This window comes from Gossypium raimondii, chromosome 11 (genome assembly GCF_025698545.1).
Source record: "Gossypium raimondii isolate GPD5lz chromosome 11, ASM2569854v1, whole genome shotgun sequence".
In the NCBI taxonomy this organism is placed as follows: Eukaryota; Viridiplantae; Streptophyta; class Magnoliopsida; order Malvales; family Malvaceae; genus Gossypium; species Gossypium raimondii.
This window is the reverse complement of record NC_068575.1, coordinates 15,723,245-15,745,678: the sequence shown is the minus strand read 5'-3', so window position 1 is coordinate 15,745,678 and position 22,434 is coordinate 15,723,245. Positions and strand designations below refer to the sequence as shown.

General features: G+C 30.4%; 1 protein-coding gene and 1 long non-coding RNA gene across 2 annotated transcripts; one reads left to right on the top strand and one right to left on the bottom strand.

Annotated features, from left to right (window-relative positions):
* The first annotated feature begins 81 nt into the window (after positions 1 to 81).
* Positions 82 to 4,130, top strand: LOC128034667 (uncharacterized). Its single transcript, XR_008190803.1, has 3 exons — positions 82 to 568; positions 2,217 to 2,307; positions 3,880 to 4,130. It is a non-coding gene; the product is annotated as an uncharacterized LOC128034667 (long non-coding RNA).
* Positions 4,131 to 4,747: 617 nt separating this feature from the next.
* Positions 4,748 to 20,494, bottom strand: LOC128034955 (uncharacterized). Its single transcript, XM_052624519.1, has 6 exons — positions 20,101 to 20,494; positions 19,914 to 19,990; positions 19,761 to 19,832; positions 19,262 to 19,297; positions 18,155 to 18,257; positions 4,748 to 5,006 (listed from the first exon to the last, which is right to left on the bottom strand). Exons 1-6 carry the CDS (start codon positions 20,278 to 20,280, stop codon positions 5,001 to 5,003), a joined length of 474 nt encoding a protein of 157 aa, XP_052480479.1. The 5' UTR covers positions 20,281 to 20,494; the 3' UTR covers positions 4,748 to 5,000.
* Positions 20,495 to 22,434: the final 1,940 nt, after the last annotated feature.

Genomic DNA, 22,434 nt, shown 5'->3' with positions numbered 1-22,434 from the left:
TTAAAAAAAATCAGTAATTGGTTTTAGGTTTCACTCTTAATTATATTCTCCGATCAATACCAAAGAATTGGAATGAAAATAAGCTTTATTAGGGTTAATAGATATAGAAGAGAAAGAGCATAGTGAAGAAAAAAATATATTTATTATTGAAAGAGGATGTTGTTATATATTGTTTAGAATTTACACAAGTGGCTCATTAATTTTTCTACTCTCTTGTTGATCACAGCAAATTGACATGGTAGAAAAATCTAAGAATTTTGAAGAATATCTATGCCATCTTTCAACTTCTAATTCCCAAGTAAGCCTAAACTCATTCTAATTTATTATTCTTTGTTTCCCTTCTATGACTAATATTATTACTGGTGATGAAAATAGAATGACCTGATAAAAGAATATGAAAACTTTGAGGAAGATCAAAGCAATCCTTGTAAGAAACAAAAGAGACATGGAACATAGGTAGGGAACTACGTCTCACGTCAATGACTAATGACAAGTAGGTTTTAGGGGAAAATCATGGAGATCCAAAGTAAGAAAACGAGCCAATTGGCTAATCGGAGGCAACTGAAAGGTAACGACTCATCCATTTGTTTTGGCTATTAATCGACTATTTTTGTATGTCTAATATTGGATCATGTCCATTTATTGCATCTCGTTTAGAGATGAATGTGAAATCATTATGAAACAAGTCGATTTTCAGGTTTCATTTTAACCTTAGAGTTTCACTTTTGTTGTGTTTTTGGAATTGTGAGTTGTTCTTAGCTCGGTATATGAATTGGAGTGGAGAATAGTCAAGTTTTGTGAATATGAATATGAATATTGGGTTCGATTCATGTTTCAGTGTTGAATGTGGTATTTTAATAATATTTATTATATTTCGTGGTTTAGCTATTGGTTATGTATGTGAGTATAGTCTTGTGAAAATGGAGGTATATTTGGTGGTTTTGCATTATGTATGTTCTTTTACACCCAATAACTTAAACTAAACAGGCCCAAACATACGTACGTACATACATACATAAACAATTTTGAAGGTTTTTATGGAGAGAAAAAGAGAAGGTTTTTCTTACCTTCAATAACATATGTTCTTTTACAATTTAGGTTTAAAGGTGGAGATGATTCTAATTCTTCTATCCCTAGTATCTTGTTTAATGTATCTTTAGGTATTTATATTATATTAGTTTTCTTCCTCACATGCACGAGAATATACACATTTAGTTTTTATAAATAAAATTGAACAATAAATAATATATACCATATTTAATATAAATAATATTTAAGATAAATAATATTTTATAAATAAAAGAGATTTTGAATAATAATTTAAATAATTATATAATTGTAATGACTCAATTTTCAGTGTACCAAAAAATGCAGTTTCGGAACCCCATTTCTGTAAACCGAGTCTGTAAGTATAAAATAGGAATATTTAATGAGTTAATATGAGAATATAACAAAAAATGATCAAGTAATTTAGCCAATAAAATAGTTAATTAAATTGCTACTGAGTTTTAATTAAGAAAAGGCTTGAAGGCCTAGATAGTAATTATCTAGAAGACCAAAATGATAATTAAACCATTGCTTTCTTATAGTTAGTGGATGATGATGACATTCTCATCTTCCTCATTCCCCACTGTCCACATAGAAAAAAATTAGATGAAAGCTTCAAAGTTCTCCTAGCATTTGACCATTATCAATTGAAAGGTAATTTAAGCTAAATTCATGTATTTTTTTTTATAGATTTATGACCATGAGATCTTGATTTAACTAGCCCATGTATCAATTTGTTCAATTGTTGAATTTTTAGCAAATTTTCATTGTTCATAAATTGATTAAATAAGCTTGGAATTGATAGATATTGAGCTTAGATTATGAAAATGACTTAGATTGTATAGTTTAATAAACTTGTTTGTTAGCTTTGTAAAATTAGGGACCAAATTGAATAAATGTAAAACCTATAATGAAATTGTGTTAGAAATAGAAAGTATAGGGTCCCTAATGAAAGAATGTGAAATCGAATTTTCATTTGAAGTTAGGAATCGAAAAATATGCTTATCTTGCGTTCAAGGGCTAAATTGAATAAATTGAAAAATATGAGTGTTTTAAAAAAAAGGGAGTTAATTTGAATGATGCATCTCATAACATTTTCTTGTGAGCCATTGAATGGCTATGGTGTGTTAAATATGATATTGATTTGGTATGTATATATATTTGTATAGAACAAAAATTGGATAAAAGTGGAGCTTGTAGAAGAAAGACAAAAATTGTGGAATAGTCCCTAAGAAGCCAACTCGTTTTGTGTTTTGAAAGGTAAGTTCTTATGGAACTTATTACCCTTGTTGAATAGGTATTCTTGTGTTTATTTTCATTTTATTTATGCTTGAAGTTAAGATTTTGGTGGAAATTGACATACTTGGCTAGAAATTTTTTCTTAAAACGTATCTTCAAATTTCGGGATCCAACATTTGTTGCGGATCATCGAGTATTCATTGTCTCTACGGAGACCTTGGTGTGGTGGAGGGATGTATTTGAATATGTATATACATTTGAAGCCTACGGGCTTTGCACTTCAGCGCTTCGGTGTGGTGTATTTTATACTCATACGAGCCATCTTAGTGTGGTTTAGTTCACCCACGTGTTTGAGTCTGATTTACTAGGGTTCCATTGCGCGAAACGTTAAAAGTGAATCTTAAAATCAGAAAATAAAAATGAACCAAATTTGATAAGCTATTAAGATATGTGGTTAAAATTGTAATGGTATGAACTAGTAGTTTGATGATAGTATATAAAATATTGATGATATTATATGAATTGGTATAATTTGGTGATGCTTTGGACATGTTATAATGCCTAATACATATGGATACCTATGTTATTATGCTCAATTTATTGTGACATTATGTGCCATATTCTAGCTAGATGTATGCCTTGTAATAGCCCGATTTTGACCCTAATCGGACAAAGTGGTTTCGGAACCACAAATTCGAGACAAAAAAATAATTTAAAATTATTTTTGGTATTTGTAGTATGTGAATTACAATGTGTAAAACTTTTGTATGAAAATTTGATCGTTTGAGTGCTTAATTTGATAAAAAGGGCTTAATTGCGCAAAATGAAAATTTAGGGGTTAAATCTAAAAGCATCTATTTGTTGTTGTCTTTTTAATTAGAAGGTTTAAAGATGCAATTTAACCACTAGTTAGATAGTGGGTGGCTAAGGTCAAAACTAACCTTAATATATAAAGTTTATAATTATTTTTAATAAGGTTAAATTAGTAAATTATAAATTATTATAATACATAATAGTTAAAACATAAAATATAGTTTGTATCATCTTCTTTAGCGGAAGTTGAGATGAAAGAAAGCTATTAAAATGCTTGAAGAAGGTTCCGCCATATCCTTGCTTAATTAAAGGTTTGTTTTTGTTCGTTTTTGAAATTTTTACGTTGTTGAGATCGTTGTTTTAGGTACTACAAGACCCATGCTTTAATTTTAGAATTTGGTGATGATTTTGTGATATGTCATTGATGAATGCTTGAGATTTGTGATAGTTGATGATGAAATATGAAAGATATGTGAAAGATTAACATGTTTTGTCTTTGAATTTTTGGTGAAATTGAGTAATTAGGGATAAATTGTGAAATTGAATTTTTAGGGGACTAAAATGTGAAATAAATGAAATGTGTGGACTTTTATGAGCACTAGGAACATTCAACCCTTGTATATTGTGGGCAAATTTTGTGTATTTTGTGTTTTATGCAATAGGGACTAAATTGCAAAAAGTGTAAATGTCAGGGGTAAAATGATAATTTGCCCATTTATGTGTTTTTGGACTAAAATGAATGTAATAATATTTAATTTAGCTCATTTTGAATATATTTAGATCAAGAACCAAAGAAATCGGAGTTGGATCGGGGAAAAGCTAAAGTCGTCGACTAATCGTCCAGTTTCGATTTTTCATTATTCGAGGTAAGTCTATTAGCTATTTAATGTTATTAAATCGGTATATATGTATGTAAATGTATTGTATTTTTGTTGAAATTTAATTTAAAAGTATATTGATTGAAATAAAATAAAGTATGAATGATATACATGTATTATTAATGTTCGAATATATATAGGTTTATACTTATATAAACCTTTAAATTTAGTTAAAGTATAAATGGTATATAATTATATAAATGTATAAATTATTGGATTAATCAAAGATATGTATAAGATATATGTATATATATAAGGTTCGAATGATTATATAAGTATATATATATGTATAAGTTCTTGTTTTGAAATTGAGTATGAATTTATACATTTATATGGTAGATTCGAATATGTATAAATGTACATGTATAATTTCTTGAATTGAAATTAGGTATGTAATTATATATGTATACATGAGGTCGAATGTGAATGTATATGCATATGTATAAGTTTTGTATTGAATTAATGGTATGAAATTATTAGCTTAGATTATTTTAATATGTTCGAATGTTAAATGTATATTATTTAAGTATATTATAAGTTAATTGTAACACCCCCTAATCCTTATCCGTCGCCGGACTAGGGTTACGAGGCATTACTGAACAAAACACACCTAAATAGAAACGTTCATTAGAATTCAAGAATTTAACATTGATATGCAATTCGTTTGAATACATATTTAAATCAACTATTTCTAAATCAAAATATAAGCATTGTATATATATATATATATATATATATATATAAATGGAAATATATTAAGCTTAGTCAAATTTTAAGTAAGTATAATTATAAATTCTACTTTAACCTTTTTAAAACAAAACATAACATTTTGATCCCGTTAAACCATAAGAAAATAAGCCATTTTCGTATGGCTATTAATTTCATATACAATATATCAAAGTACGACTTTCCAAAACATTTATCTAGCCTGTACATGCCAAAGTTAAAATTTAAACAGTTTAATACCGAGACAGTAGATAGAGTGATGACCTTGCTGACGATCCCCGAGCTTGAAGCTTGATCTTAAGTCTAAAAATCAGAAAGACATAAACAAACAAAGTAAGCTTTTATAGCTTAGTAAGTCTATAGCATAACAGAAATTATAAAAATAATTATGTAATTTCCTGATACACTTAATGAATTCGCAAATAGTATATATGTTAACTATTACATATAGTCAAAAGCATACTTAATTATAAACTCTTAAAACCGAATGTAAATTCACCATAAACATGAATAGCCGAATGCTTATATACATATATGCTTAACAAATATTAGCTCCAAATGTATATACACTTATTATAACTAAATGTATATATGTATTTATCACTGCATATATCTAAATGCATATATGTGCTTATCGCTTGCACTTCATCAAATGCATATATATTATTCAAATACATATGCCAAAAGCATATACTTATACTTATCAACCACATGTGCTGAATGCACATATATATATTTACTATAATCCACATATGTCGAGTGCATATACATATATATATCCAACAATTTCATGATAACCAACATATATATGTATATACTCACTAAACACAAAGATTCGAACGTTTATATGCTCATCAAATACGTAGAAACAATTGTTCATATATTTATCCATTACATATAACCAAAATCATATATATACCCAATGCAAATAATCACTTAATTTAAATAGATTCACTGGCACTTAGCTTGTTAGGCTTAAAGCCTGATTCAGATCACCGACACTTAGCCTGCTAGGCTTATAGCCTAATTTAGTTCACCGGCACTTAGCCTGCTAGGCTTATAGCCTGATTCAGATCACCAGCACTTAGCCTGCTAGGCTTATAGCCTGATTTAGATCACCGGCACTTAGCCTGCTAGGCTTATAGCCTGATTCAGTTCACCGGCACTTAGCCTGCTAGGCTTATAGCCTGATTCAGTTCACCGGCACTTAGCCTGCTAGGCTTATAATCTGATTTAGATCACCGGTACTTAGCCTGCTAGGTTTTAAAACTTTAAAATCTCAATATCTCATATACAGAATAATTCCTCAAATATTTATTAACAGCAAACACATATTTACCGTAGTCCATGCTCAAACATAAATGAGTTTGCAAATCATATTTTTAATCCAATTCAAGTACTAATAACTTATAATCATATAAATATATATTCGAACCTCATTTATAAAAAACATAAACTTTTATGTCTTTAATTTAATCTAAAACCTATACACAAATGTACATATAGATATATTCAAACTCCCGTATACATATTTAACATTTGTACCTTTTAAATAAAAATTAAAAGCCCATACAAGTATGTTTATTTATATTCGAACCTATATGAATTTATATATATACACATTCTTGCCTTTACCTAAGTTCACAACTTATTCATGTATATATAAATATACTTAACTAAATTTAATATAAATAATTTACATGTACTTATGTATACACACCTATTCGAGCATAATATATATATATATATATTTGTATCTAAGCTCAATATTAAAACATATTTATGTACATCCATACATATTCAAAACTATACATACGTGCTCAACATTCATATCTTATAATATAATCAATACTTAATTATATATATAAATGTTCCATCTCACATATAATCACCTTATTTAAAAAAATTACCTATACAATTACAATATACATATCACTAATCAAACCCAAAGTTTTTTTTACATATATATATGTATATTCGAAAACCCATGTATACATGAGTATAATACGTACCTTTAATCAAAGCAAGAATTTATACATGTGTTTATTTTCTCATATTCGAATCTTATGTGTATATATATATAACCTTCAAACAATCAATTAAATTCAGAACATATTCATATAGATACATATATAAATATTAATACATTATATATTTATATATATATTTGCTTTATAGCATTCCTACTTTAACTTAATTCAAAAATTTATATAAGCATATATATATATATATATATATATATATTCGAACACTTTATACACACATATATATATACCATTTATAATTCTAATTTATTCAATCAAATTACTTCAAATTAAAGCTCAACAACAACAACAATCGATATACATACATATATACTAATTTAATATCATTAAATAGCTAATAGGCTTACCTCGGGTATAGACGGAGACGTTCGACTATTCGACTACTTTTGTTTTCCCCCAATCCAATTCCGTTTTCTTCGTTTCTTGATCTAAACATATTCAAATTTAGCCTTTTTATCCATCAAATTATTCAATTAAATCCAAAAACACATAAATAGGCAAATTACCATTTTGCCCCTAACATTTTACTTTTTTTGTCCTTTTTGCACAAAACACAAAATACACAAAATTTAATCACACCATACTAGGGCCGAATGTTCCTAGTGTTCATACAAGTCCACACATTTCATTTATTTCACATTTTAGTCCCTCAAAAATTTATTTTCACAATTTAGCCCTAATTACTCAATTTCACCAAAATTTCAAAGACAAAACATGCTAATCTTTCATATATCTTTCATTTTTCATCATCAACTATCACAAAGCTCAAGCATTCATCAATGGCACATTTCAAAATCATCAACAATTCACAAAATTAAGACATGTGTTTTGCAGTATTCAAAACAACGATCTCAAAAACGTAAAAATTATCAAAAACCGAACAAAAACTAACCTTGAATTAAGCTTCAAAAGATGGCCGAACCTAGCTTAGGTTTCTTTCTTTCTCTTTTCTCTAGTTTCGGTCAAAACAAGATGGAAATGTGGCTTTTAATTTGTTTGTCTTTTAATATATTTTAACTTTATAATATAATATATTATTATAACCTTTATACATAATATAAAAACTATAAATTATAAGCATAATGCCGTCCACTATCATGATTAATGGCCTAATTTCCTATTAAGGACTTCACATTATAAAGACATTAGCAAGTTAGCACTTTACACATTAATTAGTCAATTTCACATTTTACGCGATTAAGTCCTTTTATTAAATTAAGCACACAAAATATAAAATTAATTCACGAAACTTTCACACATGTAAATTAACACATAATAAACACAGAAAATAATATTAAATTTTTTTTAGACTCGGATTCGTGGTCCTGAAACCACTATGTCCGATTAGGGTTGAAATCAGGCTGTGACATTAATAGTATGATAGTAGTAGGATCCAAAATATAAGGTTATGTATAAATATGTTCGGTGAAATCATTGAGTTATGAAGCTGGAATTGATAATACAAATCATATATATATATATATCCATGTGTTCAAAGAGAAAGATTATAAGTTTTGAGTTGAATTTTACGTATAGATTTATATCCATAAATAGTTCGAATACGAGATACAACTTATGTGAATTGAGATTTCAAGCTCAGTGCCTAGAAGGCTTATTTCCAGTGAAACAATTCAGACTCTATGTCTAGCAGGCTGGATGCCGGTGAAACAATTCAGACTTTATGTCTATCAGGCAAAGTATCGGTGAATCTATTTATATTACGTGTTTAAATATAATGGATATGCGAATGAATTATGTCATATGAAATTGAAGAACATGTATTTGAAAAATATAATGTCGGTAATGACAATATATCGCAAAGAAAAATAGAAATAGAAAATAAAGAACACACAGATTTTACGTGGAAACCCTTTTGGGAAAAAATCACGGACAGAGGAGAAGAAAATTCACTATGTCGAATTCGAATTAATTACAAGAGGAGTAGACTATGCCTATTTATAGGCTTGTAAACCTTATTCTAATAGGAGTGAAACTCCTTATTCTAATCAATATCATATAAATGGAGTTTAATAAGATTTAAAAAACCTTATTCTAAAATAAAATAAAAGAAGTATAATTCTATAGGGATTTTACTTTTATTTTATTTTACCACTGTATTTTATTTAAATAAGGATTCGAGTCACTTAATTCTAACAATCTACACATTGACACGAATTCTTAATAAACAAGTTCTTCATCGCGAACTTTCAATGAACAAGTTCTCCACCTATTCCATAAAACTCCTTAAGGGTTTATCTTCAACAATGAACACCAACCAAGTCTAAGCAATGCTCAAATTTGGTTATAGGAAGTAACTTAGTCATAATATCTACAGGATTTTCATGAGTACTAATTTTGCTCACAACAATATCACCACGAGCAATAATATCACAAACAAAATGATACCTAACATCAATGTGTTTTGTTCTCTCATGAAACATTTGATCTTTTGTAAGGAAGATGGCACTTTGACTATCACAAAATACTGTATTGATTTGAAGGTCTTCATTGAGTTCACTAAAGAGTCCCTTCAACCAAAATAGCTTCTTTACAAGCCTCAGTAATCGCCATGTACTCAGCTTCAGTGGTAGACAAAGCGACTGTAGTTTGCAAAGTGGCTTTCCAGCTGATTGCACAACCTCCGATTATAAAGACATAACCTGTGAGAGATCTTCTTCTATCGAGGTCTCCAGCAAAATCAGCATCAATATACCCAATGACTCCATCTCTAGTTCTTCCAAACTGTAAGCAAACATCCGTAGTACCTCGTATCTTAAAACCCACTGAACTGCTTTCCAATGTTCTTCACCGGGATTCGCCATGTATCTGCTAACTGCACTAACTGCATATGATAAATTTGGACGTGAACAAACCATGGCATACATAAGAGATCCCACTACACTAGAGTATGGAACATGTAACATGTAACATGTACTCAATCTTATCATCTGATTGTGGAGACAAAGCCGATGAAAGTCTGAAATGAGCTGCTAAAGGAGTACTAACAGGCTTAGCATTCTGCATATTGAATCTGCAAAGAACTTTCTCAATGTACCCCTTCTGACTTAGGTACAATTTACTTGCTTTTCTATCTCTGAGAATCTCCATACCAAGTATCTTCTTTGCTGGTCCCAAGTCTTTCATCTCAAATTCTTCACTTAGTTGGGCTTTGACCTTCCTTATCTCTCATTTATCTTTCGCTGCTATAAACATGTCATCAACATAAATGAGTAGATACACAAAAGAACCATCACTGTTTTTCTTAAAATAAACACAACTGTCAAAGCTACTTCTTTTAAAATCATGAGAAGTCATAAATGAATTAAACCTCTTATACCATTGTCTTGGTGACTGTTTCAAACCGTAAATGGACTTTTTCAGCAAGCAAACATAGTCCTCTTTTTCTGAGACTGTAAAACCCTCTGGTTGTTGCATGTAAATATCCTCCTTAAGTTCTCTATGCAAAAATGCAATTTTTACATCTAACTGCTCAAGCTCCAAATCATGCATGGTCACAATACCAAGCAAAGCTCAAATCAAACTATGCTTCACAACTGAAGACAACATATCTGTGAAGTCCACTCCTGGAATTTGACTGTAACCCTTTACAACAAGCATTGCCTTATATTTGGGTTCTTCAACTCTTGGAGTCCCCTATTTCTTCTTAAACACCCATTTACAACGAACAACCTTTTTACCTTTAGAAAGTTTCACAAGATCCCATGTTTGATTTTTGTGTAGTGATTCCATCTCCTCTTGCATAGCAAACATCCACTTTTCTGAGTCCTCACAACTAACCGCCTCAGAATAATTAGATGGCTCTTGGTTTGCATCTATATCTTTAGCCACATTTAAAGCATAAGCAGCTAGATCAGTCTCAGTATACTTCTTTGGAGGTTTAATTTCTCTTCTAGTTCTGTTTTTGGCGATAGAGTATTGTGGTGAAGAAGCAACTCTATTTTGAATTTTTTTACTGGCTTTAGTAGCCGACTCTGTTATAGATTCTAGATTAATCTGATGCTCCACCTACTTTTGATTTTCTTTATTGGAAGAGTCTTTAAGAGATAAGTTAGATAGCATAGCAGTTTCATCAAAAACATCTATGCTACTCACAACTTTTCTATTTTCAGGACACCATAACTTATACCCTTTTACACCAGCTTTATAACAAAGAAAAACACATTTAATAGATCTCGGTTCCAATTTTTCATTATCAACATGAGCATACGCAGGACAACCAAAGATCTTTAAATTAGAATAGTCAGCAGGATTGTTAGACCATACCTCTTGTGGAGTCTTTTTCTTAATGGCAACGGATAGAGATCGGTTGATCAAAAAACATGCAGTAGAGGCTGCTTTTGCCCAAAATGACTTTGATAAGTTGGCATTTGACAACATATATCGAACCTTCTCCATGATCGTTCTGTTCGTTCGTTCTGCAACGCCATTTTGCTGTGGAGTATGACGAACTGTCAAGTGTCTCACGATCCTTTCTGCCTTGCACAGTTTATTAAATTCATCAGAACAGAACTCTAAGCCATTGTCTGTGCGGAGGTATTTTATTTACTTTCCCGTCTAATTTTCAATCATGGTTTTCCAAGACTTAAATGCGAAACACATCACTTTTCTACTTCAGGAAGAACGCCCACACTTTTCTAGAAAAATCATCAATAAAAGTTAGCATGTAATTAACTCCACCTCTCGAAGGTACTCTGGATGGCCCCCACAAATCCATATGAATATACTCTAACGTTCCCTTCGTGTTATGGATTCCTCTGGTGAATCGAACTCTCTTTTGCTTCCCAAAAATGCAGTGCTCACAGAACTTCAATTTGCAAATTCCTTGCCCACCAAGAAGTCCTCTTTTGCTCAATTCTGCCATGCCATTCTCACTCATATGCCCTAGGCGCATATGCCAAATTTTAGTAATATCATCATCTGACAAGGAAGAGGATGAGACAGCTACATCACAAGTAACAGTAGAACCCTTCAAAATATATAACTTGGCAGTTTTTCTCTGCCCTTTCATCACAATGAAGGAACCTTTGGAAATCTTCAAAACCTCACTTTCAACTGTGTATTTGTGAAATTAAATGTCTCTTTAATTCTGGAACATGTCGTACTTCACTAAGTGTTCTGACAACTTCATCAAACATCTTAACTCTAATTGTTTCAACACTTGCAATTCTACATGAAGCATTATTTCCCATCAACACAATACCTTCAGATACTGTTTCGTAAGTTGTAAACCAATCCCGATTGGGACTCATGTGAAAGGTGCAACCCGAATCAAGGATCCACTCCTCGCTCACTTTGGAATTGTTGACAGAAGTGACTAGAAGTTCACCATCGCTGTAATCTTCTACAACATCAGCTTTACTAGAATTTTCTAGTTTTCCATTTTGATTCGTAGCCTCCCTTTTAATCTTGTTCTGTAGCTTATAGCACTCAGATTTAATATGCCCTTTCTTCTTGCAAAAGTTGCAAGTTTTACCTCTATTTGAAGACTTCGATCTACCCTTAGATTTACTGCGAGGATTCCGTTCCTGTGTCCTTCCACGATCATCATCAGCATTCCGATCCTGTCTCCCACGAACAATAAAACCCTCTCTCTAAGAGTCAGTTTTAACCACAAGATGATTCATCTTATCATACGAGGTTAAAGAATCATAAAACTAATCAACTGTGAGAGACTTGCGGCTATATAAAATCGTATCTCTAAAGGTTGAATAAGACGGGGGCAACGAACAAAGTAGGATCAACCCTAGATCTTCCTTATCATACTGAACCTCTATGGTCTCCAAGTTTGAGATAATTTCTTTGAACACTGTTAAGTGTTCGTACACAGATGCACATTCCTCCAAACGATGAGCATAAAGACGCTGCTTCATATATAGCTTACTAGTTAGAGTTTTCGACATACATATCTGTTCCAACCTTTTCCATAATCCAATGACAGTCTTTTCCTTCATCACATCCTGCAAAATTTCATTAGACAAATGCAGATGTAACTGTGTTAACGCCTTTCGATCCTTGCGCTTCTTCTCTTCTTCCGTCGATGTTGAAGGCATCTTATCTACCCCTAGTAGGGCTTCCTCTAAGTCCATATGTACAAGAATTGCTTGCATATTTATCTGCCACAACGCAAATCTGGTGTTGCGATCCAATAGCAGAATTTCGTACTTCAAAGATGTCATTACCGTGATTGAGATGAACAAATCGAAAGCTCTGATACCAATTTGTGAAAAATATGTCGGTAATGACAATATATCGCAAAGAAAAATAGAAATAAAAAATAAAGAACACAGATTTTACGTGGAAACCCTTTCGGGAAAAAATCACGGGCAGAGGAGAAGAAAATTCACTATGTCGAATTCGAATTAATTACAAGAGGAGTAGACTATGCCTATTTATAGGCTTGTAAACCTTATTCTAATAGGAGTGAAACTTCTTATTCTAATCAATATCATATACATGGAGTTTAATAATATTTAAAAAACCTTATTCTAAAATAAAATAAAAGAAGTATAATTCTATAGAGATTTTACTTTTATTTTATTTTACCACTATATTTTATTTAAATAAGGATTCGAGTCACTTAATTCTAACAATGTACATATATTCGGTCATTGGATGTTGATGAGCATATAAGCATTCGTTTATATGTAATTGAAGAGCATATAAAATATATATATTTGTTCTTATGTATTTGCTAAGTTTATATATATTCGGATGTATGCATGTGATAATCTATATATATATATGCATTTGGTATATGCATTTAATAAGCATCTACGTATACGGTGAAATGCATTTTTGGTAAGTAGGAATATATTCGGTTAAATTTGTTTGAGGTATATGTATATATATACATTCGGTGATAATATTTGTTAAGCATATATATATGCATTCGGCTATTCTTGTTTAAAGTGTACATGCATTCGGTTTTAAATGTTGATAATTATGTAAGCATTTGACTATACGTGAATCGATATGTAAATGTATTGGTTGTAAAGTTTGATGAGTATTTATAAATACATTTGATTATATGCATGTCATATATATATATATATGTACTCTTTGATATGAATGCTATGAGTTCATATATTTGGTTATAAAAAGATGTTTATGAATAGCAATATTCAAATGGTAATATATGTAGTACTCGCGATTTCATTAAGTGTACGCAGGAAATTATATAATTTATTTTATATTTAGTTATGCTGTAAACTTACTAAGCTATAAAAGCTTCAACCTTTTAAAGCTTCAAGCTTCAAGCTTGAGGATCAACTTTCTGTTTTATAGATTTAAAGTTCAAGCTTCAAGCTTGAGGATCGTCAGCAAGATCATCACTCTATCTACTCTCTCGGTATTAAAATGTTTAAATTTTAACTATGACATGTATAGACTAGATAAATGTTTTAAAGGTTATACTTTGTTATATTGTATATTAATTTAATAGCCACACGAAAATGGTTTATTTCCTTATGGATTAGTTGGATTGTAATGTCTTTTTTTTGTTTTAAATGATCTAAGTGAAGCTCATAATATGTCATATTTAATATTAGATCAAGTTTATTAAATTTTAAATATTTATATACAATGTATAAGTTTTGATTTTGCAATGGTTGTGTTTTGTTCAGTAATACCTCGTAACCCTAATTCGGCAACGGGTACGGGTTAGGGATGTTACATGCCTAATATTTTGGTAGTAACATGTTCACCTATGATCAAGGTAAGTGTTGTAAATTCCATTTGAAATTAATAAACATTAAATGCTTACCTATGGTTGTTTTTCTTACATGTAGATCCTTAATTGTTGGAAATCTAAAAGCCAGATCAGTGTGGATCTCACACTGAGGTAAAAAGAGTATAATCGTTTTGGTAATTATCACTATGGCATGTATATAGGATGTGTCATTGTTTGGTAATCACTGATGTGATGATTGTCAATGTTGGTAATGTAAGATAAGGTAGGAATGGTCAAGTTTGTGCTTAGTTCATGTCATGAATTTAATGCCATTTGAACACTTTAATTGCAAAAGTTTCCTAAGCCTTATTTGCATAAACTTGCACAACAACATTATCACCTACAATGCTTTAAGTGGTTTTGAAGAACAAAGCAGTATAGGCATCAGGCCTCGGGACCTTATCATTTCATTGCTCAAACATTGCCACATCCCTAACTAATTCATCCAAAGCGACTTGTAAAAGTTCTTTAAGAAAAGGCACTGAACAACCAACAAAGTTCACATCATCGATACCTATGAGTTTAGTATAGAAGTTTATGATCTCATTTGCAATTTGATCATAAGTTCAAGAATTTAACGGATTTTGTAAAATTTTATTACTATCTTACAGCCTTGGACATTACATCAGCAAAAAATAAAACACATGAACTAAGAAAAATACCACTTTTGATATTAAATAAGTATCAAATAAAGTAAAAATATGTTCCAAATTTGACCATATAAATAAAACATTAAAACTTCATGCACATGTCACAACTTTAAAAAGAAGAAGAAGCGTGGTTTATTTGTTTCTTAACTAAATTATAGAATAAATTTTGAAATTAAGTCTATGTATTATTCTTGCATTTAGAATTTAGTCTTTATATTTTTCATTTTAGGAATTTAGTTATTTTATTTTTCAAATCTAAAATTCAACTCCAATTGTTAACATCATTAAAATTTTCTTTTAAATTCATCGGATTGACTTTTTAATTTTTTAAAGTACTCACATGGAAACTATGTAACAAAAAATATTGCAATGGATATTAATTTAATATATAATTTTAATGGTGTCAAGAACTCTTAAAAATTACATCATCATTTTAATCTAAATAAAGCATTTGAGTGATCAATGACATTGTTAAAGTTGAGGTACCAAATTATGTCAAGAAATTAAAATATAAATATTAAATCCTAAATTTGTGCATAGCATAGGGACCAAAATTGAAATTTGACCATTGTTATATAATCTATAGAAAAAATTATGGTGCCATATCACTTTGTCACGTTCATAGTTTCTTTCTTTTTTTTGTCAAGACATTTATAAATAGTTGAAAAAATTACCTTTAACTTTTCAACTACAAATAACTTTTTTTTTATGTTAGGACACTTGTCAAGATGCAAAGGGTATGATAGTAAAACAATAAGATAACTATCACATATGAGTATATAAATTATTTGGACTACTTAATGGCATTGTAAAAGTAAAGAACCAAATTACCTAAACTTAAAATACCAAGATTAAATATCAAATGTGAGCATAGTAGAGAAACCGAAGCGCAATTTTACCATTATTTTATAATGATTAAAAAGGAGAAAAACTATGTCATTAGTTAGTCCATTGTTATAATTTTGGTAGCGACGTGGATTTAAAAAAAAAACAAAAGAATTATTCCAACTCACCATGCCAAAATAATTTTTCTGTTTGAATAATATTATATTTTATCATAGTAATCAATAATATTAACTATTTGGATTAAACATTATAAAAAGCAGGACCAAATTATTTTAGAAATTCAAGTATAAAGATTGAATCTTAATTTTAAGCCTAGGGGAGGGACAAAAAAGAAAGAAAGATTGAACACGTGTCAAGTAGAGGGATCAAAAGCGATATTTGACCAATATTGTATAAAATGTGAAAAAGAAAAGGGGACTATACATGTGTCAACGACCTTCCTTTTATAGTATAGATTTGAGCAAAAAACTAAAATATAAATATAAAAGAAAATGGAAGGGTGAGGAAGGGAATGGGAAATTAGAAACAAAATAAATTTTTATGGTACTTGGCTAGGAAAAAAGTGAGGAAAAAAAACTAGGAGAGATAAGTTTTGTTTTTTTCATCTTAATACATAAAATAAATAATTCTAAAGGAGAGAAATCTACTTACACCGTGTAAAAATTATGTTAGTTTACACTTTTTCTATGACTGATATTTAACAATTTAACAGTTGAATTTATTAATACAATTGTATTTATCATGCGTGTAAAATTTTAAATCAATTTAATATTTTATTATATCGATCTACAATATTATCTATATTAATTGAATTGTTAGGATATTAATTGTAAAAAGTGTTGCGAATGAGGTGAAACTATTGTAATTATATTCAAATTAGAATAATATAGAAGAGAGAGAGACAATGAAAAGTCAAATTTATATATTTTTAAAATTTTAATTTTCTTTCATTTAATAATTTTTTCGTCCAAATATTTTCATTCCACCTACTGAGCACATTTTCTAATAAATTTATTAGAAATTGCGTGTCATTTTCTAATTTGTCCCGTTTCTAACTACTAAAGTTCGAAGACCAAAGTCGTCGCTTTGTGTTTCAAGGGTTTTCCAGTTTTCCTTTTGATTCTCTGCTCCCTTCATCTGCAATCTCACTTTCTCAAAAGTCGGGTAAACTAGAAGAGATTAAGGCTTAGGTCCCATTTGGATGCCAACGCACAACAGTGCGTTGAACTTTTTCTCTTTTATTATCAATTTGACTGCACTGGAGTGGACTGAGACAGCCTTTGGATGTGTTGGCTTCCAGCACAGTGAGGGATTTCTACTGCACTGGACAGCTTTAAGCTGACTGGTGGATAAAGCTTCAGTTAGGTGTAGCTGGGGCAATAGACATATTTAGATGACAATAATACCCTTACTTTAATTTATTAATTTACCATTTTATCCTTAGATGTTAAACTAATTTCTTTCCCAATCTTATTTGTTTTCAGATTTGGGAACAAAAAAGCAGAAATCTCCCCTCATTCTTGCTGGTTTCTCCCTTGTTTACTGATTTGTCCCTCGTTTTTGCTAGTTTCTCCCCTCTTTTTTGCTTTGTTCTTGGTTGTGGGAGCTTAGGATATTCTGTTTCCTCAATCAAACTAACAAGTTAGAGATATCTTGTGTTTTTTCCCTCTATTTTCTCATGCTCAACATTTACCCTTTTTCTCAATTAACAGGGGAAGTCTACATTTGGACGGTTGGTTAAAAAGTGTTATTCTTCCTTCAAGGTGAGATGGTTTGCTGTCACTCACTGTTATTATTGTTGTTATTGTTATTGCTTTTCTTTTGAGTAGTCTAGTTCTAAATGATATACTGACCTTATCCCATAGGCAGCAACATTTTATCTTTTGATCTTTGGACCTATAATTTAGCATGGTTTACAGTAATATTATTACTAACTATAATTTTAAGTCATACACAATGAAATTACCTAAACATCTAAACTCAAAAACATTATAACTTAAAGCTTGTAGGGCACAAACCGAATTTCCAAGGCTTTTAACACTTGCTTAAGCAAAGAAAAAACACAAACAAATGCATGTAATTATTCCCGATAACGATCAAATTATAAAATAGATTCAAAGTTAGAACAGAAAAAAAGTGAAAGGAAGTCGAAAATAGTACCTCAAAGGAACTAGGATAGGAGTCATACCCCTGAAAGGAAAGAGGAAATACATCATTACCTCGGTACTGGATAAACCTCGCAATGAATCTGTAAGTCCATCTCCTGTTTGAAAATTGAAGAAACAAGGGATAAAAATATTTATTAGGCTAAAATGAAATTTTCTATGGCAGCTCTTAGATATGTAATATTTTCTAAAAGAAATTTACTCCATACACAATTTGTTATTTTGTCAATGTAGGGACAACAAAGATGCACATTGTATGTGCGTACTTTCATCAGTTTTCAGAACCTCTATTTTGAGTTTGTATTTAGCATCATAACCTGAGGTTAAGCCTAGAAGTAAAGTTCATTCTATGTGGTATCAATGAAACATTTATATTGTCAAGCATAAAAGAACTTAACAAGACTTACGAATAAAAAAATGCATATATTTAGCACTTGCTTAAATGTGCCCAATTGCTAATATCTATTACAGCATAAGCCAGTGATCAGTATGATTCTAATTTTCTTTGAATTTAGTCCCAACTTTTATTGACATCTTTTTTAATTTGCATTAAAGGTTGTTGACTTTGTGACAATAACCCTCCTATGTTTCTAATGACCCTAACAGAAGATGGTGACTGGAAAAAGCACTAGGAAAACAATCTTTAATATCTTAATTATCTTATGGGCTGCTTCTATAGTTCATCATCAAGGATTTTCTCCATCTCAGTCAAGTCATGTTAAGATTTGAAAGTTAACCAACTAGTCAAGCCTTCTCTCACTTTCTTGCAAGAATATGCAAATACCAATTCCAAATTTGTTTCTGTTGCATTTCATGGTCAAGAAAGGAATTAAAAATAGATGATTCATTTGTTTGGTTCAATCAATGAGGAACCATAGTTGGCTATTTCCCGATTTTTAATTGCTAGAGAGGAGACATGGAATTTTGCATTAGCTTATGTACAATTAGAATTAATTCAGAATATGTCTAAGTCAGCTTACTAATTCTTTTTCTTTGTTTGCTCCTCACTTTGATTTTCCGAACAGCTTTTAAGTCATTTTCTCTAAAACCAAAAACCCTCAAAACCATCCTGACAAATAAGCTGAAGGATCACAACACTTACCTGTAAAATTTCCAGAAACAAATGCACGGGAGGCATCTGTGAATTTTCAACATACAGCAAAATTGAAATCAGTTTGCAGATTTGGAAATACACTGAAAGGATGCAATTGGCACATGAAGATAGCCCAACAAGCATTGTTAAGGGGAATAATTGCATCAAAACTAGGAATTAAGTAAAGCTTCCGAAAGGTTTCATCAATAACATAAAGAACTTGAACAAGTAATAGCAACTAATAAGCAGAAACACAGTTCAGCATAAAATATTTATAAACATATATCTGAAAGGAAACAAATAGGATAATTAATATTTATAATTAATATGTCTATAAAATATTTATAAACATATAACATAAAGAACTTGAACAAGTAATAGCAACTAATAAGCAGAAACACAGTTCAGCATAAAATATTTATAAACATATATCTGAAAGGAAACAAATAGGATAATTAACATAAACTACTTGAAAGACCCAATTTCCTAGTAAAGAAAACAAACAAACCTTCCAGCGAAATGATTGTAACCTCCTCCAGCACCATAGTGAGATTTTCGCTTCGTAACGTCAAATACAGATCTAATCACAAAGTATTAAATTGGATTAGCATTTTAGAACATGTTCATATAATAATATGACGAATAAGGCAAAAGAAAGTACCCCAAAATTCCTAAGAGTATGGGTAATGAATCATCAGTTCCATTATATAGAGCCAATTCTTCAACAGTGATCAATTTCTGCATAAAATAAACCAAGAAGAAAATATTTGAAATTTCCAAGCACAAAAAGAACAGAAAAAAAAAAGGAAAAACGAGATGGAAGACCTATGAAGAGTTAATTCATTGACCTGAAATCCAGCTGTCTTCTCAAAGGTAGTGTTGTTGATAATGGGAATGGGAATGGGAAATGGGAATGGGTATTGCATGGGAATGGGAAATGGGAGGAGGGCACGGTGGAAGAGAGGAATCGATGGAAGAGGGGAGATGGGAATGGGAAATGGGAATGGGAATGGGAATGGGTATTGCATGGGGATGGGAAATGGGAGGAGGGCACGGTGGAAAAGGGGAATCGATGGAAGAGGGGAGATGGGAATGGGAAATGGGAGGAGGGCACGGTGGAATGGGAAATGGGAATGGGAATGGGAAATGGGAATGGGTATTGCATGGGAATGGGAAATGGGAGGAGGGCACAGTGGAAGAGGGGAATGATGGAAGAGGGGAGATGGGAATGGAGAAATTGCATTGTATTTAAAATTTTAAAAATAAAAAATATATGTAGTGTATTTTAAAAATAAATAAATATATGTAGTGTATTTAAAAATAAAAAATATATGTATTATATTTTAAAAATAAAAATAAATGTAGTGTATTTTAAAAATAAAAATATATGTAGTGTATTTTAAAAATAAAAAGATATATGTAGTGTAATTAAAAATAAAAAATAAATGTAGTGTATTTTAAAATAAAAATATATGTAATGTATTTTAAAAATAAAAAAATATGCAGTGTATTTTAATATATATATATATATATATGTAGTGTATTTTAAAAGTAAAAAAAATATGTATGTGTATTTTAAAAATAAAAAGATATATGTAGTGTATTTAAAAATAAAAAATAAATATAGCATATTTTAAAAATAAAAAATATATGTAGCGTATTTTAAAAATAAAAAAATATATGTAGTGTATTTTAATATATATATATATATGTAGTATATTTTAAAAGTAAAAAAATACATAAATAAAAGTAAAGATGAACAAATCGATTGCATAATCTTCTTGCTTATAAAAAAAAAAGAAAACAGCTTTTAAGTTTTGTTTCAATAACCCAACAAAAAATAGTGAAATATTTAGCTGTTTAGAGCTCTTCAAAGATAAGGCAAACAAGAAAACCAAAAACCCAATAAAAAAACCAAAACGTCTTTATTCATTTTGAAAAGATAGTCATAATCAATTATCCTTTTTATACCCTCGTTATTGTTTACCATGGATCTTTGAGAATTTTTTTCTTTAGTGTTCATCTTATGGCTTTCATCCATTTGCGATGTATTATTCTTATTTTTTATGAAAATATATTTTTATATCTAATTATATATTTATGGTTTTATGTCGGTTGACATTTAAAATCAAATTAATAATAGATGGTAAAGACACGAAATTTTGTGGAGGGAGATAGTACCTTAGCAACAAAAGCTGTTTGGGATGATGAGCTGACGATGATATTTTGTGAGCTTTGTGTGAATGAAGTCAATGCTGGTAATAGACCCGACAACTCATCTAAACTCAAAAGGATGAGAAAATGTCATTGTTCTTTTTCAAGCAAAAACACAAAAAAAATTATGGAAAACCTCAATTGAAAAATAAGTGGGATACATTAAAAAAGGAATGGAGGTTATGGAGGGAGTTGCTTAAGGAATCTACAGGTATTGGATGGTGTCCATCTAAAAAGACGGTCGATGCTACCGAATAATGGTGGGCTACAAAAATACAGGTTAGTGTTAACTTTATCATTATTTTAATGCATAAAGTTTATTGAAATTATAAAAATCTTAGTATAACATTTAACATTTAACACGTTATGTAGGAAAATCCTGATTTTAAAGGATTTAAGAAGAAAGGAATTGAACCACGATTGAATGAGTTAATGTGGCAAATGTTTGCTGGCATTGTAGCCATTGGAGAGAACGCATGGGCACCTTCGTCTGGTGTTCTTCCAAGTGGGGTTCCTATCGGTGATGATGCACCTAATGAGGGTTTTGGTGATTCAGATGAACATAGTAACGAGAATGAAGGTATTCCTCCTGATGAGGTACCATCAAACCCTTCTCATGAAATTCCTAATCGAAGAAAGCAAACACTTGGGGCTGTACATGGTAAAGGAAAAAAATCAAGTTCAAGTAGAAAATCATCAAGAAATACATTAACTACACAGATTGAGAAATTGTGTGAGAGTATGGCTAGTGCAAGGAAGTCAGTGAATGAAATTATTTTTCCTCACTCTCAATATACTATTTCAAATGCAATGGATGCTTTGCGTGCTTTGGGAGATGAAATTCCAAAAAAAGATGAATTGTACTATTTTGCCACCAAAATGTTCCAAATACCGGTGAAACGAGAAGTGTTTTTGAACTTAGATCCAGATGATAGGGTTTGGTGGCTTCGACGTGAGTATGCTGAAAA